Source organism: Camelus dromedarius, chromosome 6 (genome assembly GCF_036321535.1).
Source record: "Camelus dromedarius isolate mCamDro1 chromosome 6, mCamDro1.pat, whole genome shotgun sequence".
Lineage (NCBI taxonomy): Eukaryota > Metazoa > Chordata > Mammalia > Artiodactyla > Camelidae > Camelus > Camelus dromedarius.
The window spans coordinates 6,679,798-6,697,610 of NC_087441.1; the positions used below are offsets into that span (position 1 = coordinate 6,679,798).

A 17,813-nucleotide genomic window follows, 5' to 3' on the forward strand; every position below is an offset into this window, starting at 1 on the left:
AGCTGGATGGAAAGTGAAATCCTACTGACTTGGCTTTAGTTTTAGTAACTATGGGAACCTAGGTTTAAAGTATCTGGGCTTGGGTGGGAGATGTAGCTCAGCAGTAGTTTGTGTGCTCAGCACGTGCAAGGTCCTGGGTTCAATCCCCTGTACCTCCATTAAAAGTAAGTAAATAAATAAAAACATAATTACCACCCCCAAAAGAAATTTTTAAAAAATAAAGTACTTGGGCTTGAAAACTGGTCAAGTCACACACAAGGGAAGTGAAACTTAGCACTGATTTTTGTATTACATTGGTTCTCAAAGGCATCATCAAGAATTTGTTAGAAACGCAAATTCTTGGACCCTATTCTAGATCTACTAAATCAGTAACTCAGAGTGGGTTTCAGCAATATGTTTTAACATTTGTACTAAATGTAAAGTTCGAGAACACTTAAATTCCAGGACTGTGACACTTAAATTTCAGGGCTATAATATATACTTTTTTGAGGCAAGAACAGTGTAAAAAAATACCCATTGTGTTTTCAGCATTTATCACCGTGCCCAACACATAGCAAAGGACCTATTTTGCTTCATTCTACACAATCAAGGAATATATTTTAATCATTTATCCAAGAGAAGCAACTGTGCTGTAGTTCTCGGGAGTTCTGCTCTGCTTAAGCGTCCATCCGTCATTCTGTTTTGTGTAATTCTAGAGAAGTAGCTGGACACACATCCAACGTCACCACTAACAAGCAAGTGTGCACTGTGTTGTTCCTTTAGCCTGTTTGGAAAGGCTAACTCACAGTCACTGCTTTTTCAGAAATCTGGATGAAAACTACTGCCGTAACCCTGATGGAGAAACGAGTCCGTGGTGCTACACAACCAACAAGGAAGTGAGGTGGGAACACTGCAAGATACCACCCTGCGGGTCCTCCCCGGTATCCACAGAGCACCTGGATGCCCCGGGTAAGAAAGGGCAGCGGGAGCTTACTGCGGGCTCCCAATGCTGCCTGGGTTTTTCTACTCCAGCAGAATCACAGTACACAGCAGCTTTGTTTATAGTTTAATTGTGCTGTGGTCAGAGAACATGATTTCATTTATTTTAAATTTGTTGAGGCTTGTATTATGGTTCAGAATATGGTCTTCTTGGTGAACATGTTGTATGCTCTTTTTTTTTTTTTAATTGAAGTATATAGTCAGTTAGAACATGTCAATTTCTGGTGCACAGCATCATGTTTCAGTCATACGTATACATACATATATTTGTTTTCATATTCTCTTTCATTAGAGGTTACTACATTATAGGTTACTACATTATTGAATGTAGTTCCCTGTGCTATACAGAAGAGATTTGGGTTTTTTATCCAATTTACATATAGTAGTTAATGCTTCATTCCCTGTGCTCTGGAAAAGAATCTGGCTCCTGCTGTTGCCGGGTAGAGTGGTCTATAAAAGCCGATTAGGTCAAGTTCATTAGTATGTAGCTCTTCTGAATGCTTGATGATGCTCTATCTCCTGTTCTACCAATTACTGAGAGATGAACGGTGACGTCTGCAGCATTAGCTATTCATCTATTTAGTACTCATCTATTTCTTTTCGGTTTTATGTTTGTTTTGTATGTTCTGGAGCTCTTTGTCAGGCACAGATATGCTTAGCATTATTAAGCCTTCCTGAAGAAACGACCCCTTTATCATTAGGTAAATGTTCCTCCTTGTCTCTGGAAATATTCCTTGTTCTAAAGTCTACTTTTGCTGATGTTAATACATTCCTTGCTGCTTGATTTTCACTAGTGTTTGTATGATATATCTTTTTTCTCAGCCTTTTAATTGAGATGTTTAGACCATCTGCATTTAATGTAATTGTTAATATAGTTAGATTCAAATCTACTATTAATATAGTTGGATTCAAATCTACCATCAACTTATTTCTACTTGTTCTATTTGAATTTTGTCTCTTTTTCCCATATTTTTCTGCCTTTGCATTAATTGAGTATTTCTGATTATCTTCTATCACCACTGATTTTAGTATTTTAAAAAAGTTTACATATACATCTTTAACTTATCACATTCCACCTACAAATGATATTATTTTACTTGAGGCATAATGTAGGAACCTTATAACATTGCCCTATTGTTTTTGAAGAGTTTACTTCCATTATGTTATATATCTCACACTAAATTGATACTGTTTTTGCCCTGAACAGTCATATTTTAAAGCAATTATAAACAAAAATATCTTTTATATTTACATTTATTTATTTAGTCCTACCATTTCTGCTGTGCTTCACTTCTTTTGTAGATTCTCCAGTTCCCATCTGCTGTCTTATTCCTCCTGTTAAAAACTTAACTTTTAATATTTTTCATAGTACAAGTGTGTCAATGATAAAGTCTTTCAGCTTTTGCATGTTAGAAAGAGTCATTATGTTACCTTCAGTTTTGAAAAAGAATTTTGTTGGGTATAGAATTCTGGGTGGACAATTTTTTCCCTCTTTTACCACTTTAAAGAAGTTATTCCATTATCTTCTGTTCTGAATAGTGTCTGACTGGAAATCTTATTTGTGTTTCTCTGTATTTAATATTTCTTTTTTCTCTGGCTGCCTTTAAGACTTTCTTTGGTTTTCAGCAGTTTGATTGTGGTGCATCTAGGTGAGTCTATCTGTTTGTTTCTTATTTATTTGCTTATTTATTTATGGTATTTTTCCTGCTTAAAGTTCTCTGAGCTTCTTGTGTTGGTGATTATTGATTTTCATTACTTTTGTAAAATTATCAGCCATTACTGCTCAAATACTTCTTTTCTCTTCTCTTTCTCTCTCTCTGTCTGTCTATTTTCTTTTTGAGGGGCCCCGATTGCCCAAGTGTTAGACCGTTTCATATCGCCTCACACCCCATATGCTAGTTCCACTTTTCTTCCCCCCTCTTTTTCTCTCTTTGTGTGTCAGTTTGGATAGCATCTATTAACTTATTTTCAAGTTCACTGATTCTTTCCTCAGTTCTACTTAGTTCTCTGATCAGCCCATTGAAGGAACTTTTCACCTCTGATAATGTGGTTTTTATTTTTAGCATTTGCATTTTATTCTTTTTTTTTTTTTTTACAGTTCCCATCTCTGCTGAAATTCTTCATCTATCCATGCATACTGTTCACCATTACACGACTATAAATAAAACTCTTTAATGTATTAATCATAGTCATCTTGCCGTCACAGGCTGATAGTCTCCACATCTCAGGCTGGTTCTGACTCTTGATTGTTCATCACTCAGCAGTGGCTTTTTTTGGCATTTCTTGTAATTTCTTTTCAAATGCCGGACATAGTTGTAGAAGAACAACAGATACTAAAGTAAATATTAGTTACACTTTGAAATGGGCGTCCTTCTTTTATCAGTATGTTACGTGGGTAATTGAATCAACACAGTTAGCAGGTGAACTGAATTTGGGTTCTGTTGTTGCTGCTTTATTGTAAGTGGTTTCAAACCCCCCGGTGGCGGGGTGTAGTTATCTTGTACTTAGATAAGGGTCTGGAGTGTGGAAGAGTTTTCTCAGTATTCTCAATCCCTCCTCAGTTTTTAGCAATCACTGCATGCCTGCGCCTCAGAGAGGGTTGCTCCATGCTTTTAACCTAGCCCTAGTGATGGACGACTATTTCTTGATACCCAGTGCCAAACTTTTAGTGGAGGCAGGCCTTTTCTATCTTCCTGGGCCACCCTCAGCCTTAGACAGACTCTGTGCACCCGGGCTTTGAAGGTAACACTTCTCAGTATTCTTGCCCCTTTTCCCCACGGAGCTAAACTCTAGCTTGTATCTGTGGGGAGTCTTGGGTAGGAGAGCAGCAGACCCCCACTTTGCGTTGGTGAAGTATCCTGGAACAAGAGAACTTCCTGCACCTCCACCAGGGTAACAGGCTTTTTGCCTCTATCCCTCCCTGAGGAGCAATGGACTTCTGCATAAGGTTTTGGCTTTGTATAAGGAGAGTCTGGGGGAGATGCACAAGGTTTTCATGTATTCCTCACTGGCAACCAGTCACCACCTGCAGCCTACACCAATGAGTGTGTCTCTCTCTGGAGGCCTGCCTAGTTGTTCTCATGAATACTCAGTGAAGAGCCATAAAAAAGAGCTTTCACGTGACCGCAATTTCCAATTATAAGCACTCTTCCTGGCTTATTTTTTTCTGTGTTCTTAATTAAATAGTTACCAAAAAGTTAGGGCATTGACATTTTAGAATGTTATAGATCTATTGTTTTCTTTGCACGTCCACCTGCCTGCCAACATGTAAAAGAGAACAGTGTTAGTTCCAGAGATGACTCTTCTATTTGTGTCGTTAATTATTTCACGTATTTCTCTGTTCTAGTCATTATTCACTGATTTCTTCTATTTCAATTTCAGTACCACCTGAACAAACCCCTGTGGTCCAGGACTGCTACAACGGAGATGGGCAGAGCTACCGGGGCACATCGTCCACCACTCTCACAGGGAGGAAGTGTCAGTCCTGGTCATCTATGATACCGCACCGGCATCAGAAGACCCCAGAAAACTTCCCAAATGCGTATGTCTTTGATTTTTAACCATTTTTTGGAGGAGCAACAGCCAAGTTAAATGTATGTTGAAAGGGCCATGCTTGAAAATTGCTTCTTAGGACCAAATTTCCCTTGGCTCCAGAATGTGAGACAAAATGTCTCCACACCTTACTTCTGAGCAAAATTTCTGAAAGTTGAGAAGCTAGAGGCTGCCATAGTTCCCGGGTAGCCTTGTGGAAGCAGGATATATGGAAGTGCTGAGGTCGTGCTAGCAGAAAGCTCAGAACAAATGGCTAAAGGCTTAGAAATCGTATCGTTCCGCAGCGTCTGCTAAAGATCAGTGCGGTCTTTCAGCTGTGGGGTTTTACCATTTCACCCTCCAGCTCCCGAAGTGAGGCTTGTGTTCGTCTGTGTAGACACACTGGGTCCTGACGCTAGTGTTCCAATGTGAGTTACCAGAACATTAGGAGCAAAAGCAGGGAGGAAGATGAGATCAGAAAGTATGCAGATACTGATGGGCAAAATAGACAGACAGATGCACAAAGACGAGGTGTGACCAGACCAGCTTTTCTGCCATAAACGGCAGTAAAATGTATGAAAAAAAAACCTATTTTCACTTGATAGACAATAGACAGCACAGGACTTAGACTTTCCAGAAGGAAAAATAAATTAGATCAAACTTACAATGACCCTGGTTTTCTTTTTGGAAACATTTCCTGGACTGCAGTGCAAGGAGACGGAACCAAAGCAGGCCACAGCGACCTGGCTGAACTGGGGAGATGGAGACTGGGGCTGGGGCTTCCTGAGGCAGCTGGGATTGAGCAGACTGAGTGGTAATGAGAAAGGACCTGTGCAGAGAAGGGGCTCCAGAAATATGTGCAGGGTTCTCCTTCAGTATTGGCTGTTGTGCTTCTAACCTGATGATGCCTTTGAGAACCAGTGGGACATGAAGATCAGTGCAGCAGAAGTTGACCAGTGAGCCCAGGGAGCTTTGTGGGGCACGATGGACATGCTCTCCATCACAATAGGACTATGGATTATATAGTATGTGTGTTTATCATAACTCATCAAAACGTTTGAAAAAAGTCCATCACAATAGGACTATGGATTATATAGTATGTGTGTTTATCAGAACTCATCAAAACGTTTGAAAAAAGAAAAAAAAGGAGCCTGTTTCATATGATGAAGCTTTTAAAACATCCAACTGCTCAGAGACCTGCTGAGCAGCTTCCCCAGGTGCTGGGCCCACGCCCGAGGCCAGCCCTTGTCTACAGGCCCACAGGTACAATGCTAGGGTCCCATAATACGTTGTTTCAAATGATCTCAGACAGCCATGGGTCCTGGATCTAAACTGTAAGAAGGATTCCAAGGATGAGAGTTCTAAGAGGTTGGGGCAAAGTTCTGGGAAGGCCTCAGGGATCCAAGTCGCTCCGTGAGCCCCAGACTCCTCGTCCACTGTGTCTTTACCCAGTTTCCTGGCTCTGCTCCTTCAGGGCCCTTCGTCTGTGCAGACGTCTCCTTTCTCCCCCTTCCCTCCGTCCTCAGCTGCAGCTAAAGGGTGTGCTACTTCTCCCCGTCTCCCCCAGAGTACATCCTCTAGGAACCCCACCCTACCTGGAAGCTGGTTTTCCAGGACAGCTTCCACGAGCCTTTCAAACCCTGAACCCAAACCCACTTGATCTACGTATGATACTCACAGTCTTACTGTCGCGATCTTTTCCGTTGTAAATATACAGCATTTTAGCTACGATACGAGGTAACAGACTAAGGGGGCTGGCCTGGGACTGTCATCTCCTTGTACGTCTTATCTTCCCGGGGAAAACACGTTTCAGTTCCAGCGTACACGGCCCCACGTATTCCCACAGAGACAGTCAGAGGTACAGATACAGTCGCATGTGCATAGAAAACAAGTCTAAAATACATGCTTCAGAATCCATATGGGTTATCCCTGGGGAATGTCTTTAACACTCCCACGGAAAGGAGGACGGTCTGATTCTCTCATACATTTATACATTATCTGTTTTTATATGCAGCATATATTACTTTTGAGTTTTAGAAGTAAAAGTTATAACCTATTTTTTACAACTTACCCAGCTGTTTAGAAGTTGAGGACCCTCTGTGTTTGTGACGTTATAATAACAATTGGAAATATTTCAGTCACTTGTTAACACTTCGTTGGAACAAAATTCAGAGGGTGTTGGGGGACCCCTGAAGATTCTCCCACCTGTCGTGACCTGTGTTGCTGTGGAATTTACAGGGGCTTGACCATGAACTACTGCCGGAATCCAGATGCTGACAAAAGCCCTTGGTGTTACACCACTGATCCGAGCGTCAGATGGGAGTACTGTAACCTGAGGAAATGCTCCAACACGGAAGTGCTTGTCACACACTCTCCGGCTGTTGGCCAAGTTCCAAATGCAGAGGCTCCTTCTGAAGCAGGTAAGAAGTCGAAGACCAGACATCTATATCCTTGGGCCCTGGGGGGAAAAGAGATGGAAAATCCTGCAGAGGCAGGGGCTTCACTGCCCCAGGGAGTGCGAGCGCTGCTGCGTCTGCGCTGTGGAAGGAGGCCTCAGCACATCACCTGGGGAAGCCGGAGCTGCTCTCGCTGGTGTCACATGGGTGGGCGGTCCCTCTGGGACTTGAAAACTAATCAGTTGTGAGGGAAAGATATCATTTTTGAGCCTGGGTGGATTACAGGTTGCTGGTGGTGGCTTTGGCTGAGATGGGAGATTCTAGAAAAGCAAGTCTGCCTTGTCCATGGAGGAATAGAAACGATTTGACTTGGTTTTGAATGTACCGAGCTCAGCGTGCTCATAGGTCTGTCAGGTGATGATCTTCAGCAAACACTTGGAGAAGCAGCCATGTAGCTCCGAGGGTTTGCGGTCTGAGCATGAGAACGTGATTGCCATCTGTGGTGGGAGGGAAAAATAATCACACGCCTCTCTGCTTCCCTGGCCCTTAGCCTGTGTGTCTCTCTAAGTGCTTAGCCCCTGGTCCTATGGCTGTCAGGTGGCAGGACGTGCTCTGCCCCCGCCCAGGGTGAGGAAACAGAGGGGCTGGTTCCCCCTTGCCCTGACATGAGACTCATTGGTCCCACGGCTGGTCCGATAATCCAAAATCCTCTAAACAGAAATGATTACGATGAGACCTTGGTTTCAAGTTGAGACCCCTCTCCTTCTGGACCTGGGCTTGCCTCCCCGGCGATGTGGGAGAATCTTGTCTACTGTCCCCTACTGGACACTGGACACCTGCTGGACAGGGCGAGTTCATCTCCCCTCCCTCATTCTTGGTGAGACTGGGGCTTTGTGCTCCAGCTGGATGCCCCTCTTAGAGAAGACCTGACGTGGCCTCGCATGGTCCTCCTATGCGTGATGCCCCACATTTGGTGCATGGGAAACTCACACAGCCTGGTCCTGGCAAATACCGGCAGTACAGGATGCCAGAACAGCCTAGCTTCTTGTCTGAGAAATCAGCTGGCCCAGCTTTTGCTCTGTGGGTTTTCCGAGTGGCCATCAGAGCACTGTGTACTGGGCCCCCCATCAAGTTCTTTTAGGGGTCCCACTGAAGCCCCCATCCCCAACGCCTGAGATGATAGACAAGCTGGGGTAAGGGGTCTCTAGTCATCTCTTTATTACCCTTCTCATCCCAAAACTCAAAGCACAGCTCTGGCCAAAATAATATTTCTTCTAAAATCTTTTTCAATCTGCTCTCTTTTTCTCCATCCTTGTTGAGACTGAGGTGTTCAGGAGTCATCGAACAGTTCCCAGCTGCGTCTGTCTGACCGCTCAGCTCGTTATAGAATTGGTTACGTTAGTGTCCTAGCCGAAGTTCCCCTTCTGACATCTCGGTGTGCGATTATTTCTGAGCAGTGTTTCCGCTAACTTGTTACAATTGGCAGCGCCCTCTGGAGTCTTCCGCATGCCGGTGCTCCGAGGGAGCGACAGTCGGCCACCAGGGAGACCTAGCACTGCGCTTATTCCCGCGGTCCTGGGTCCGAGTGGTGCCCCGCGACTGCCGTTTTCTCCTCCCCACAGACTGCATGCTCGGGAATGGGAAAGGATACCGGGGCAAGAAGGCAACCACGGTGGCCGGCGTCCCCTGCCAGGAGTGGGCTGCCCAGGAGCCCCACAGACACCGCATCTTCACTCCAGAGACAAACCCACGGGCAGGCCTGGAAAAAAATGTAAGCCGCTTTGGTTTGGGCTCAGTTTCGTCTTTTGTTGACCAGTCTTTGCAAACCGAATTGACCCTGTGTTGCAGGAAGTCAGCCTGCTGAGCTTTTTGTTGAATAGTCAGTTTACAATGTGTGTTAATTTGTGATGTATGGCATACTGATTCAGTTATACATACATATTCCTTTTCAGATTCTTTTCCATTATAGGTTATTATAAGATACTGAATAGAGTTCATGTGCTATACAGTAGGACCTTGTTGCTTATCTATTTTATATACAGTAGTTTGTATCTGCAAATCCCAAACTTCTAATTTATCCCTCCACTCACTCTTTCCCCCTAGTAACCACAGTTTGTTTTCTATGTATGTCAGTCTGTTTCCGTTTTGTAAATAAGTTCATTTTTTTTTTTAGTTTTTTTTTTTTTTTTTTTTTAGGGAGGGGAAGTAATTAGGTTTATTTATTTATTTTTAGAGGAGGGACTGACGATTGAACCCAGGACCTTGTGCATGCTCAGCAGGAGATCTACCACTTGAGCTATATCTTGCCCCTTGTGTCTGTCTTTTTGATTCCACATATAAGTGATATCGTATGGTAGTTGTCTTTCTCTTTTTCAGCCTGACTAAGCTTTGGTGTGGGGCTGGGGGAAGACACTCAGGAGTTTCAGGGGCCCAAGGCTCAGCGTGGGAGGTGCAGTGAGAACCGGCCAGCTGACCTCCATTTTTTCTCAGTTCCGTCTGCGACATTTCCTGCCGGCTTTTATTATTAGGTGCTGTTTATAGTTCCCAGTGTTTGTCCTCCAGGTTCTGATGATCAAAGATGACATTCATGACATTTTAGTTGGATTTTTCTAATAAAAAATTGGATGGGCCATTAGGGCTCCATGCAGTAGGGTTTCCCTAGTCTCACACTCTCTCTGGGACAGTTTCCTTTGGGAGTGGGGATGTTGAGGGAAGGAAAAAGGAGACATGGTCTTTCCATGGTTGACCCTTGGAGGGTGCACAGTCCAGGGGAATAAGCAATTCCGAAGCAAGAGCAAAAGGCGTCGTTGAGTAGAAGACGGCAGTGAACCAGGGGTGAGGCGAGTCAAGCACGCCCACAGCCCTCTGTTGCTGCGTCCCTAAGGTCTCCACGGACACAGCCTGCCTTTGTGCAGTCTCTACCTCAAGACCCTTCAGCGTCTTCACTCTTTCTCCAGCGGAGTAGCCTCAAGGTTGGGGCTCCTTCTGAACGAGCAGACGTGACCGATGGCATACGCTGAGTCAGAGGCTGCATGAGCAGCCTGGAAAATAACCCTGTCTCCCACCCCCGCCGAAGGGGCGCTACCTTTCATCTTCTAGGGACAGCAGCGAAATAAATGTCTGTGCCTCAGGACACAGCCTCTCCCTTACTGCCCCCGTGTGTGCCACCCCCTGTACACCTGCCTCTTTTTTCAGTACTGCCGTAATCCTGATGGAGACGTCAATGGCCCCTGGTGCTACACGACAAATCCACTGAAACTTTTTGACTACTGTGATGTCCCTCAGTGTGGTAAGTCGCTTTCTTTCCTTTTCTTTCTTCCCTTTCTTCCTCTTCCCCTTCCCCTCCTCCTCCTCCTTCTTCTTTTTTTTTTTTTTTTTTTTGGAAAGAAATGACTTCTAAATAAATGCAACGTCACCTCTTTAATATGGGTCTGCACGACAAGAGTCTGGGCTGAGTGCGTCTGGGCAGGAGAGGGCGCTCTCTCCCCCGAGCCCCTTTTCATGACCCTCTTGAATCTCTCCTACTCTCAGCTCTGTTGGTTAGGCTCTCCCTGACCCTCCATCACCTTAAATTAAATAGGACAACCTCCAAAAGAGCAAGATCAGAGGTTATCTAATCAGTCTCCCGCCGGTTCCACTGAGCTCTCCGATGCCTGGCATGGGGCGCGCGAAGACCAAACTTAGAGTCACCCAGATAGGATGACTTTCCCTTTCAGCAGCTGAGAAGTAAGAAAGAAAATACAAATAGCAGGAAACAGCTAAACGTATAATGTGCGTTGTAAATGTGCACGTTGTTCTCCTAAGAATTTAATGAGAAGAAATGAAGCTCTTTCTTAAGCCCCAACTTCCCTTTGTCCTACGATGACAATTCATTAGCCAGACAACTCAGAAAGCTTATCTGGGCTCTCTCCTCATTTGTCTGAGACTTTTCTAGGGAACGAGAAGTTTGGATCAGGGGAAGAGGAGTGGACATTAGTTCTAAAAAGTTGGGGATGACAAATCCATGGGTAGGTCTGGACAACAAGGCAAAGCACTGTGACTGGGTCCCTATTTCTCTTCCTGCTGACCCATCTTTGCAGACGGCATCGGCCCTGGCTCCCCGTAATCAGCCTGGACTTCTCCTTTGCACAGTTTGAGGGTGTGCGCCGGGGTCTGGCCCGTGGAGGGACAGAGCTGGAGGGGAGAGGCTGACTCTGCAGAGGCACTTAAGTCCACATCTGGAGGTGGCTGGGGAGGGGTTTCTGGGGAAGGGGTTATGAGCCTGGGGCCACACTCTTGAGTAAAGCAGGGGGTGGAGGGAGAAGCCAGGTGACAGGAAAGATGCTGCTTGGTTGTCGTTACTGTGTTCTCTGGCCTTCAGGTGAGTTTACGGCTGACTCGTTCTCCAGTGGGTGTTTTCTCTGTTCTGCAGAAGCTCCCTTGGTGGCCCTCCCTGGGTGGGGTCAGGGCCTCCCTGCTGCTCATCACTCCTGCTCTTCAGCTCTGCCCCTTCCCACCTGGACAGTCTACCCTGGATAGGCTGCCCGCTTGGCCAGGTTGCCTTTAAGTTGTCACAAAGCCTGATATTCTTGCCCCACAGCTGTGCCTGGGATTCATGCACCTTTGATTCCCGTGGAAGGGAAGCGCAGGAACATCCGAGGTGCAGCCCTCACCTGCCGCGGGGCTCTGTGGGCTTCTCAAGTGTGAATCAGGCCTGGGGCCCCACCTTCCCCAGGAAATAGTTTTCAAGATCAGACCAAGTGATCACACGCCCACATTGTGATGAAGTGGGTGACCTCATGGTCCACGGGAAAAAACCTTCTCTCCATTCTTTCTTCTTTCTTCCATCAATAAGAACCCGATTCTTTCACATCCTTGACTTGGGTGAGGATGCCAGACTGTAGAAGAGGCCGCTTGCCTTGAAGTCTGCACGCAGGGGTTTGTCTTACACCGCCCCCCCACCGCATCTCTGGGGCCTCAGCGGAATCCTCCAGTGCCACATCTTCTCACATCCCCACCCATTAGAATGTAAAGATTACAGACCTCAGCTGTTTCCTTCTTTCTAGTGTTTAGAGCAATGTCTAAATAGAGACAGGCTCTCTATATATTTGAATACATATTTGCTGAATGAGTAGATTGAATGAAATCTCAAATCACAGTTCTTCATTACGTCAGGTCAGGGCTTAAAAGGTTAAGGGAATTACTGTGTGTGTGCCTGCGTGTTTTTTCTAATTTTATTCAGATTTTTCAGAATGTGGAATCTCTTCGAGGTCTGACTTGGTCTATTAAGGTTATTTTCATTCTCTCTCTCTCTTTTTAATTATTGCTCACTCCCTGGGAGATTTTGGATTTCCTTTATTTAAGTGAGAAATTTCCTAATAGTAATTTTCTGAACTTTACATTATGCATAATTCACAAGAAAAATTCATCTTTAAAATGAAAAAGTACCATTGATTAACTTTTTAGTTTACACATAAACTTATATAAGCAACTCACCTGAACAATTTGTGTGAACATCCTGTGTTATTAAAATAAATGGCACCATGCAAACTGCACACAAGTAGAAGCACAAGAAAACAAATTGAAATCAGAACCATATTCTCTTTAGGCCAGGGTTCTGTTGCTCAATTTTACCAAGGGATGGTATGGTTTTTCCCTTTAATACTAACTTTAAAAATTGAAAGAGGCCCACTTTAAACATCATTTTATTTATTTACTTATATTCATTTATTTAAAATTATACTTTTTTGTTAATTGATTTAGTAACTTATTTCAATTCCACCAACACAATCAGTACAAATAATAAGTAATTTAAAAGAAATAGAACTTCAGTTTTGTTTTGAATAATAAGACCAGGGAACTGTAATCTCTGTAGTTATTCTTTTCTTAGTATATTTATGTTAAGTCTATTCCATGTAAGGTACAGTAACAGAAATTAAGGTCAGAGTTAGTGAGTAGGATTTCATTATATTGTATGTTTCTTAAAAAAAACTTCTATATATAGAGTCTCAGAATAGGCCAAGACAAATGGAAAGGTATTAGGAAAATTCAGGTTCCAGATTCACTAGAGAATAGAATCTCTGGTTGATTAAGACCAAAAAGTTTCCCCTTGTAATACTGTTATTAACAATGACTGATGCTTCTACTTTCGAAGACCTTCAAGGGCTCCAGACGATGGAGAAGCACTCTATGAACACCCTGTGTCGCCCCTGATTTTTTCTAGACATTAGTGAGTGGTACCAAAGGTGAGGCACTAGCCCTAACCTCCAGAACCCTGCAGGCCAGGTGGAGAGGGCAAGCAGGTAGGAGGTGAATAGAGAGTAAAGGCAAGTGAGCAGACGTCATCTCCCTGGCACTGGGTTAGTCTCGGAAGGCTCCCTGAAAGAGCTGTGGTGAAGCCGGCTGAGAGAAGGCATTATTTCAGTTGAGTACAGTTATCCTTGCTACCCACATACACACACGTGCACACACAGAGATTCACATTTAAAAAGAATATTCTTAGTGCCTTTCAACGGGGCTGACAACTATGGTGCTGAGTAAACTTCACAGGGTTCAGATGACGACCGTGACAATCATACAGTCTCTAGATATATTTTATTACTTTCTTTTTAAAGCATTTTTGTTGATTTTGGGGGGGGGGTAATTAGATTTATTTATTTATTTTAATGGAGGTACAGTACTGGGTATTGAACCCAGGACCTTGCGCATGCTAGGCAGGCATTCCCCAGCTAAGCTATACCTCCCCCCTTCTAGATATATTACATCAAATCAGAATAACAATTGTGTTGGTCAAGCTCCTCTCTGAAAAGCTTTCATTCTAATGCCTAACTTACCAATTCATTTAATCACTTCCCCAAGAAAACAGGTAAAAAAAATACTCCTATTTTCTTGAAAGCAGAGGGTTCTGTGTTGTTGACTACCACTTTTGAAACTTAGAAAAAATATTCCAAAAGATGCTTATGATTCTACTATTTCGTCTGGGCTTTGAGATGTCAAAAATTCAGTGCTTTGGCCAGGAGCCATGGATTTATCATGAGTTGTTCTCTTTCATGTCTTCAAATGCAACTTTTTCCCCACTTTGTGCCTCAGTGTCCTCTTCATTTGACTGTGGAAAGCCCAAGGTGGAGCCGAAGAAATGTTCTGGAAGGGTCGTAGGCGGGTGTGTGTCCAACCCACATTCCTGGCCCTGGCAAGTCAGCCTTCGAACAAGGTAACACCGTTTCCAGAAACAATTTATCCATCCTTCTGTGGAAGCCCTGCAAAACTTTTCTACACTCACACTAAATCTTCACAGCTCGGGTATCAGCACCTGCCTCTAAGTTCTGCTAAGGAGGAAGGAAAACTATAACATTAAAAAAATGTTTTTCTATATTCTTCAGTTTGAAAATAGCCAGAATTAGAACCTTTTCCTTGATTTGGGCAACTGTCATCAAAATTTGTAAATGTAGACATTTACACTAAGTTCCAATATTGCAGGAAAATTATGGAAGCGGCCCCAGGGGTTTATGTAGCTCTTTACTGTTGCTTTGTAAAAGGAAGAGAAAGGGATATTTTAGAAATGAGACACGTGTGTGGAGGGCAGTAAAGGTAAAATTATCAGTAAAATTTCATAGATACAGAGTCATATTTCTTTCTTTTTCAGTTTTGTGAATTACTGAATTTAACCAAAGGGTGCCCACGTGTTCGCAAACACGTCTCTTTCAGTGTAGGACAGCTCACGAGCGCCATCATTTAGGAATGAATGCTCTGGTACCCAGACGATTCGGATAACCGTTTCAGTGGCACTCGCCTTTAACAAGTTCGGTTTTCCCGGGTATCCCATCCAAAGCACACACGGAGGGAAGCAGGCTCATCTGCTTCTTGGTGGTGCGTCCCCTCGCGTTTCCGCACCAGTGCGCATGCTCTCACTCCATCTCCGCGCTCAGTGGTCTTCCGCCCTGCGCTGGTGAGATGCCTCTGGTAGACTTGGTTCCAGTATATTTCATTCTGTGATTGAGCTGGCTTTTCTTTGCCTTGCCTTGTTATTTAGTAACTCATTGCTATATAGAGCCTTTACCTTTCATGCATTTCAAATCCCCTCTTTCCCAAGCTGCCCTGTGGTCTCCTTCCTGACTGATAATTGCCTGGCCAGCTACCCTTCACTCCACTGTTAGTGTCCCTTTCATTAAGATGGGCTTCCAAGTGGCTCACACAAGCTTTCTGAGCTACCACGTGACTAAGCTGTCCTATAAGGTAAATGGTTTAGGGAGTATCCCCCAAAACGAACTTTCTCAGGTAAACTAGCAGATGCCTGTCAATCACATTTGGCCCCATGAAGAATGACTCACCACAAAGAGAAATGGAAGGGACCTCATGGAGCTGGAGTCCAGGGCTAAGGGTCAAAGCTAGGGATATGGGCCTCCTGTTGGAGCTGCGTGGACTGGCCCTTCTGTGGCGAGGCCCCTCCTGAGCCGCAGCCGCCTTGCGGAGCCATGTGGGTGAGCCCCTGGTTCTCTGCCCGGGGTTCTTGGACTCCTTAGTCAATAGACATTGATACGAGGCCAGATGAGAACTTCAGGCAAGGCTTTCCTGGGACTCGTGCTGCAGCACAGGGAGTGAAAGCAAACAACAGCTTCCCTAGCTGGCCCCTTAAATGGGATGAGGGGCGGGGCAGGCCCAGGGGCGGGGCAGGCCCGGGGCGGGGCAGGCTCGGGGCGGGGCCGGAGGGCCGGCTTAGATAGTCTGCCCGTCCCCTTGGGGGTGCTGTGTGCACAGGTCATGCACAGTGCCCTGCTTTTGCTCCTGACACCTCAGAAACGGCAGTTGGGTTTTTGGTGTTTTTGTATCTTGTTCATAATTTGCCCCAACTGCACATATATGGAGTTATTTTTAGTCCCTTATAGTTTCTTTGTATTCTGTTGCTCAAGGAAACTTTGTCCAGGTGCCAGCACTGCAGCCTGGGGTCCCAGGTGCCAGGTCCCAGCCTGTCTTAGTGGAGAATCTGGGAGCACAACTTAAGGCTCCTGCCATCCTGGTGATAAGCTGGTAGCCTTGTACTTGGGAACAGCCGATGTTACCAAACAGAGTGAACTCTTCTTTCTGGCTTTCTGTGGACTAAGTAATCAGATTTGAACTAAAATCCTGGCCCTTTTTCCTTCTAGATTTCTAAAGCACTTCTGTGGAGGGACTTTAATATCCCCAGAGTGGGTGTTGACTGCTACCCACTGCTTGGAGAGGTATGTTTAGGGGACACCAGACCCCAAGACTTACTTGCCTTGAAGATTTTCTGCCTCCTCCCTCCCTCCCTTTTTTCTTTCTTCTCCCCTCCCTTCCCCTCCTCTTCCCTTTCCTTCCTTCCTTCCATGGCAGTGACACTAGGGACCAAGGAGTGGATGTGAAGGAGCTGAGGCAGAATTGCCAGGGCCATTGGATTAGAGCCAAGGTGGTGTTTCTAGAGAGAATGAAGAAGACAGACCCAGTTCTGGCAGGTTGCAGACCTGGGTAGCCGGCAGGACAGAGCCATTCACCCTCACGGGCACTGGCCTCCCCAGGCTGCCCAGTGTGGTTGTCTGTCCTTGTGCTGACCTCAGTGTTAGTATCATCCTCCCCTGTGGTCAGGCCAAAAGCAGCCCCGAGAACATTCCTGACAGCCAGGTTCAGGTAAACCGTGAACTTGGTGTTTTGCCACTCAGAGGTCTCTGATTGTCAGTAGTCGAGCGGGGAGAAGACATCCGTTTATGGCCCAGAGAGCACACCTGACAAAGGGCTGGCCCGTCTTCTGCTCCGAATGTCATCATCTCCTCTAGGTCCTCAAGGCCGACATCATACAAGGTCATCCTGGGCGCACACCAAGAAGTCAACCTTGAAGCGGACGTTCAGGAACTGGAAGTGTCCAAGCTGTTCCGAGGGCCCCAGGGAGCGGACATCGCCTTGCTGAAGCTGAGCAGGTACTGGCTCATCGGTGGTCTCCGCCCTAAGAAGTGGGGCTTTGGGAAGAATACTGACCTTCCAGTGAGAAAATTTGGCTCAGCCCCGTCTGCCTCCTACTGGCTGTGGTCGTAGCAGAGGCCCCAGGACTCAGTTTCCTCATGAGGAAGAAGAGTGAGTTGAAAAAGAGTGAGGTGCAAGGGTTCCCCTGAAAACTCTCTCACTGCATGTTCCCCAGTCAGCTAACACACACCCATAGCAGAGATTCATTCAGTTATTCTATGTTGATGTTCTCTTTTCAACACAATATATTTGGGGGAATCAAATGAGATTATGTATTTCAAAGCACTTGAAAAAAGGCAGTGTAGACACACACACTCACAAGAGCAAATTCATCTTCGTCTTATCTTTCATTTTATGTTTCCTAATGAAATGGCATTTTATTATTCGGCCTGATGAAATGATACATTTGTTTATGGCACTTAAAGTTAATGGTACATGGAAATAGGTCCGGGTGGAGACCACTATTAAACAGACGGCTGCTTTGAGAACAGGCACACTCGGGACGGTCAACAAGGCACACGGAGGACATCAGATGTGCCTGATGGGTTCCAGATGACAGGGATGCAGCCGACAGTGATGAGCTGGCCAGGCCAGCAGCACAAGGCCGGCCGTCAGGAGTCCAAGTGGGGCTCTGCTGGGTTTGGTCAGAAACACTTCCCAAGTTTTCTGGGTCCGTAAACTGAGAAGTGACTCCCTCGGGTATTTGGATATTCTAGAAAGGAAAGAAAGGGCTTTTTCATTATAGATTATTACAAGATATTGAATGTAGTTCCCTGAGCTATATATTAGGACCTTGTTGTTTATCTATTTTATATATAATAGTTTGTATCTGCTAATCCTAAACTTCTAATTTATCCCTTTTTCTCTTTCCTTTTTGGAAACTGTAACTTTTTCTATGTCTGTGAGTCTCTTTCTGTTTTGTAAAGAAGTTCATTTGTATCCTTTTTTTAGATTTCATAT

At 44.9% G+C, this 17,813-nt stretch overlaps 1 protein-coding gene across 2 annotated transcripts in view; it reads left to right on the forward strand.

Annotated features, from left to right (window-relative positions):
- Positions 1-17,813, forward strand: part of LOC105086291 (plasminogen) — a 41,322-nt gene that overhangs the window by 16,991 nt on the left and 6,518 nt on the right. For both annotated transcript variants that reach the window (XM_064486503.1, XM_010976751.3), the window contains exons 9-16: positions 803-948; positions 4,360-4,519; positions 6,748-6,929; positions 8,528-8,676; positions 10,101-10,194; positions 13,974-14,094; positions 16,025-16,099; positions 16,670-16,810. In XM_064486503.1, the coding sequence (XP_064342573.1) occupies positions 803-948; positions 4,360-4,519; positions 6,748-6,929; positions 8,528-8,676; positions 10,101-10,194; positions 13,974-14,094; positions 16,025-16,099; positions 16,670-16,810 (1,068 nt within the window). The remainder of the gene's footprint in view (positions 1-802; positions 949-4,359; positions 4,520-6,747; positions 6,930-8,527; positions 8,677-10,100; positions 10,195-13,973; positions 14,095-16,024; positions 16,100-16,669; positions 16,811-17,813) is intronic.